This window comes from Limulus polyphemus, unplaced genomic scaffold (genome assembly GCF_000517525.1).
Source record: "Limulus polyphemus unplaced genomic scaffold, Limulus_polyphemus-2.1.2 Scaffold1575, whole genome shotgun sequence".
In the NCBI taxonomy this organism is placed as follows: domain Eukaryota; kingdom Metazoa; phylum Arthropoda; class Merostomata; order Xiphosura; family Limulidae; genus Limulus; species Limulus polyphemus.
The window spans coordinates 60,969-67,243 of record NW_013667185.1 but is presented as its reverse complement, the minus strand read 5'-3'; the positions used below and the strand labels follow the sequence as shown (position 1 = coordinate 67,243).

Genomic DNA, 6,275 nt, shown 5'->3' with positions numbered 1-6,275 from the left:
TACATAAAATTAGGGCTAACTCTCGTCGTAAACCCGAGAGCAAGAAAAAAGATGATTGGGTAAGTACTTTATTTCTTGTTTTTCATATTTATGCTTTATTTATTATTATAAAAGTAACTAAAATCTCAAAATAGGGATCTTTATAAGTTATTTAAGACTAGATTAGCTAAAGTAGGTAATAATGATAATATAATTAACAAGTCCATGTTAGCTATGTTTTATTTTATCATGTGAAAGTTGTCCACAAACACTTTTTCTTTTAGCAGCATATCATCAAGCTTTTTATCACTTTGTTCTGACCTCTGTATAAATTTTTCCAAATTTTGACCATATCATCTCTTTAAGTTTAAAAGAATGGAAAACTGAGCTTTTATGACGTGTTTAATAGCTTATAGCTTCTTGATGCTGAAAAACAGTGGTCTTCCTGTCTGTTAATCTAAGCTTCTACAATTTGTGGTATTTTCTTTTATTGTTTCCTTTGTCTTTAGTGAGCCAGTTAGGTTTGATCATCCTTATCATACTTATACTTATCATCCTTATTCTATCTCAACATGTAGTAAAAACTTCAGAATTTTTCATTCAGTAATCACTCTTCTGTAAATATTCTTCACTTTAACTCTTGTTACCACATCTTCATTAATGGTTAACTTTAAACCCACAATGATATCCCCTCATCTGTTTGCTCATCTGTTAATCAATTACATTCAACGAATAAGTTATTCTCACAAGATAGCTAAAAAAACATACTGGTATAAACCTGGTTTCAATATCCATGATGGACAGAGCACGGATAAGCCATTATGTAGCTTTGTGCTTAGTAACAAACAAACATAATGGCAATTTTTCAGTTACTTGGATAATTGTAGAAACTAAGAATACTAATAACTGCAAACCCCAATTTTGATTAGTTGATTATTTTCATTTGTTGTGGCAGTAATTAATTAAGCTGAACAAATTTGAATTAATCTAAAATAATAATGAAAAATCATAATGGCAATATTCTGATTACTGCATAGTTAGAATTATTGAAAATGGTAATTGGAAACATAATTTGATTAGTTGATTTTTTATGACATCCAATTTAATCATAATTTTTACTGGATAGTTGGGATAATCAAAACATTAATAAACAAAAACACTAGTTGATTATTTTCATAACATTAATTGAATGAAACATAATTTTGATTAATCAGTTATTTTATATGACACTGATCTTTGTTCATAGGTAATCAATTTCATTGCCTCTGTATGAGGTTTTTCTTAAAGAAAATTTTCATTCATCAGTTATTATTACTTATTATATTATCACCAAATGTTTATTCATTAATGAACTTCAAAACAAAAAAATATATTCAAACCTCAACTAATGATGCAGCTCAGTGATCTATTCTGACCTTTCTATAAATGAAGAAAACAATATCAAAACACTTAACAAAGCATTCAGTTATAAATATTTCTTGCTTCTTAGGGATTGATACAGCATGAAAACCTGGGATATAACCGTGGCTCAATGAATGCACAGGCATAATACTGATACAATGAGAGAAATTGGTATAACAGTGACACGAGAACTTCAGGCATAATGATAACAGTCTGAGAACCTAAACTATAAAATTGACATAACATGAGAACTTCAGGCATAACAGTGACAATATGAGAACCTAAGCTATAGCATTGACCAACATAACAATCTCATGATGAAGCTGGATACACTTAGGGTAGTAAATTATTTATAATGCCAGTGTAAAATAAGAACTTTGCAATGCACATGTAGCATTTTGAAATACAAATGTTGTGCACTTTGCATCAAAATACATTTGTGATATTTTCCTACACTGTTGTTTTATTTACATTTTTAGTGAATATTATGAAACTTGTATTTTATTTTTCACTGGTCACTGTTTTAATTTTTACACACTTACAAATAAGAAAAAATACATACTTTACAATGGGTAAAGATTTGAGATGGCTTGAATGAGTAGTGAAGAAACTTCAAGTTCAACACAGCAACAAATGCTTCTTTACTAAGCCATTAAGCAATCTCTGGTCAAGTGACCTCTTTGTTTCATCACTCATAATATATTCTTGCATCTAGATAAGCTACTTGTACCTGATGATGAGAAACATTTGTGGAAACATTTAGTGTTGTCTTCAAATGTTTGAAGGTTCTTTGATAGACATTCAAGCAGTGTCTGATATGTTTGTATTTTTCTTTTGTTAACAGAAACTGTTTGACATTGTTTGAAGAGTAATCACATATTAAATGCTACTCAAATAGAAATTTGATCTTTTGATTTGTATAATGTCCACCCATTACTTAAACAACAGTTATTGTATAAGGAACAAAAACGCACACCCAAAAAGTTAGTTGTTGCAGTTACTTTAATGCATTGGAACAGACCAGTATGGTGAAGAACACGGGCAACATTTCTTGACTGCATTTCTCATATAAAATGTACTGAATGCTTGTGTGTAAGAAATTTTATGGCAGAATAAATATGAAACATGAATATATTTTAACACAAATAATTTCAATGTTGAAAAAGGAACACTGGTGTATCCCTACACTCCTTCCCTCCCCAAAGCATATGTTTAATTAATCAACAATATTGTTAAAAAAATATGACTGATAATAGCACATACTCTTATAACTGTTATATTGAAAGGTTCAGATGTGTTTTATCATGGAACTGTTAGTATTACTCTGTCCTATTTTGCAGTTTATTATTAGTTTATTAGATATGTTTAATTAATCAACAATTTTTTGTTAAAAAAGACTTAAGTTACTTGGAATGATGACTGTTAAATAAAGAATTGTTTTGCTTAAGTCAGCTGCAGTTTTTTTAATTGGCTGCAATAGAGTGTTCTTGCAGTGCAAGATTAATGTCTCTTGTTATATGACCATTGCATGTAGCATCAAATACATGTACATAAACAATTTGCATATTTTGTTTAAAATATAAAATGAATACTGTTCAGTATAACATTTTAAAACTACATGTCAGTGTTTTATTTCATTTATATGTATTGCTTGTAAAATAAAAGGGTTTTCAGTCATGTATAAACTAGTAGTTAAAAGAACATCATCAGAAAATTATTCAAATTAGTACTATTGAAGGTTGAACCTTCGTACGGTAATGTGTTCTGAACCTTCAAAGGCCAATAAGGCTCTAAACATTGTACATTTCTTACTGTGTTAAACTTCATTACCCATTCAAGCTATCTCAGACATGTGTTTTCTGTATGAAAATTACTTTCAAAAGGCAATTGGACTACCACCAAAATCTTGACATATGCAGGAGGAAGAAAGTTTCAAATGAATACTTCTGTAATAAGTGAACCAATAAGCATGAAAGTTATACTTTTCTAAAGCTATAATACTATATTATTATAATTGAAAGGCAATCTTAGTACTTTTGTTATATTCTGGATATTGTTATGACCAAACAGTTATTAATTTCTATAAGAATCACTCTTGATTTTAATGTTGAAAATTAAATAGAAAAAAAAAGTTATCAAAATTTGTAGAATTTACCTGATAGTTACTTAGTGTTATCTAAAATGATAAGGTTGTACTTTGCTGTCATACTAATGACAGTGGCAGAAAGTAAACAAATGTCAATCGGTTTGATAGGACTAGCAGTTTATAAAAATGACACTTAACAAAATTGTTGTTGGTTTGACCTCTTATACGTTGTTGCAAAAGCAATTGAAGAAACTAGAGTAATTTTGCAGATCAGTATACATGTACAGTTTGGCTCTGTGTGTGTGTTAATATATATGTATACAAAAATATGATACCCTATAACCCGAGCACTTTCAAAAGGTGGACCTTTCTTCTTCAGGGGCAAACTAGGATTTTGTTTTTGATTTTGCTTCTTAGTTTTTCCCCTGAAGAAGAAATGTTCACCTTTTCAAAGCATTTGGGTTATAGAGTATCATATTTTTGTGTTAAATTGATTTCTTAAACCTGCATGTTTTCCTGACATTGTGTATATTGATTAATTTTTAAAATTTTAATCTTTTCAGAGGGGGTTCGAAGTGGTCGGGCAGGAACTATCACTTGTGTTATATGTGGACTTGTAAAATCTTACTCTCGAGTTCAAAGAAGATTTAACCAATTTAGCTGTGAATCATGTAGCAAGTTTTTTATAAGTTTTATCAAGAAGCCAAAACAGTATTATTGTTCAGAACAAGGTAGCATTTTTAATTACATTATTGTGTGTTGCATCATTTGTTGTAAGTTTAGTACAGCCTCAGTGTCACTCTTCTAAAGTGTGGTATGTCACGTTATATGTGTGCCATTTTATATTTAGAATTAAAACAAACAGGAACAGCAGTATTTTAAAGTAAGACCATATTGTGAAAAAATAATTTACTGGTCTCTCATTAAAATACTTTTCATCTGTGTGGCTTAATGATTGCTTGAGGTAATGTGTTAATAGTCAGTGAGTGGGTCATTAGATAGTTAACAACACAAAAATAACATTTGTGGTTGCTTGTGTTATTTTTTTTAACACTACTAAAGCATTACTGTTCTTTTTTTTTACTACTTTAGATTACTTATAAGTGAACTACTTACTTTAGAGTGATGTAATACTGATAGTAGATTAGGAGCTGAAAGCTCTCATAACGTGTGTAGACATTACGTTTTGTAAAGCAATGGTGGAAACCAAACAGCAAATAGAATAGGCTTTTAGCTTTATGTTCAGTTTGTTTCACTAAGTATGCATGAAATTAAATCAAAGGTATAGCTTTTTCACTATAATACTAACTCAGTTAAACAGAATTTTATTTAGGTCTTTTTCCCTTCTTGTGGTCCATAATGAGTGCCATCTGCTTGTGACACATTTCTTCATTGATTTTTGTTTTAAATATTTAGTCTGACATTTACATAGGATTCTTTAGGTTAATAAAGAAGTGTTTGTATGTAATAAATAATGTTGAGATAATTGTATAATGTTAATTGTTTTAAATTTCTCAATGAAGAATTTTGAAATATTTCTGGAATTTTTTTTTTATATAAATTAAAGAGATAACTAGAATTCTACTGAATATCGTAATGAATTTTTCATAGCTGTTTACTTCCAAAATAGTAACATGTAGTTATTAATATTCCATTAATCTTAGACTTTTAATATGATTTTTCTTGGAAAACATTCCAGAAAATTAAAGGATGTAACTACCAAATAGTGTAAATTTCCATACGGTACATTACCCCTTCTCACATAAATAGTTATTCTCATTCAGTGCTGTCCTCTATCTCCCCTCTATTAGAATTAACTGATTCCAGTGCGTCTCTCATGCAGATCATCATGTATCAACTTTCCACCGAGAAGTGCGACATACTATCATGATGCATGTGATTCCATCTAATCAGTTCTACCAAACTATCATTTCTTGTTTATTAGTGCTGATGTTGAGACATTTTTTTCTTTTTGTGCTCTTCGTGTGAATCCTTTTCATGATTTTAATAGTTTAATTTCTGAAGTGGGATTTCTTCATTATTATTTTTTTCTTTACATTGAAGAAATCTTTTAATTTAACGTAATTTCCCAGTCTTTATTTTATTTTTTTCTTACACTCACATATTTTACATCAAACACTTTTATTTGATTTGTGTGTTCCTATAATAAATTCTGAGGTTGCTGTTCCCACTTCAGATGTTATACCTCTAGTACTATTTTCACAAGCTGCAGGTGGCGGAGACCCGTCATTTGATTTCTCTGCTATTATCTACAATGAGATTGATCATTATATGGGTCAATCTCCTTCTTCTGATCTTGCCACACTAATCCTCCTGAACAAGCCGAATGTAGATTATTACAGTTCTTCCCTTATGCTATCCCTCTATGTCTATTATTCCATTGGATGTTCTCCTCTGTTTTTTGCCCATGTGTGCAACATTTTTCTACGATGGGCAAAGAGTATACCTGGTTCAGAATTGGTGTGGTCCCCCACATCAGATCTTAGGGAGTGTCCTTTGGATGCTTTCAAAGGATACTTCGTTCTTTCCCTTGCACCAGTTCCTGCATCTATTCAATGTGGAATTCTAGTTATTTATGTGAGTGGAGATAATGTACCGTATCAGATGTTATAATTTTCCTATACTGAAAATGTATTTCTGATAGGTACTTACCTCTTTTCACACTTCCCACCCTTCCTTCCCACTAAAAACCGGTGCTTCCGTTTTCTGCCAAAACTCGAAGTAATAGTTTGGTAGAATTGAATAGAGGGAGTCACATGCGTCATGAGAGTATGTCGCACACTTGTTG

The 6,275-nt window shown here is 30.5% G+C and overlaps 1 protein-coding gene across 1 annotated transcript in view; it reads left to right on the top strand.

Annotated features, from left to right (window-relative positions):
* LOC106464166 overlaps nt 1–6,275 on the top strand; it is an 87,677-nt gene that overhangs the window by 26,804 nt on the left and 54,598 nt on the right. The window contains exon 3 of the mRNA XM_013924287.2: nt 4,030–4,197. Within this exon, the coding sequence (XP_013779741.2) occupies nt 4,030–4,197 (168 nt within the window). The remainder of the gene's footprint in view (nt 1–4,029; nt 4,198–6,275) is intronic.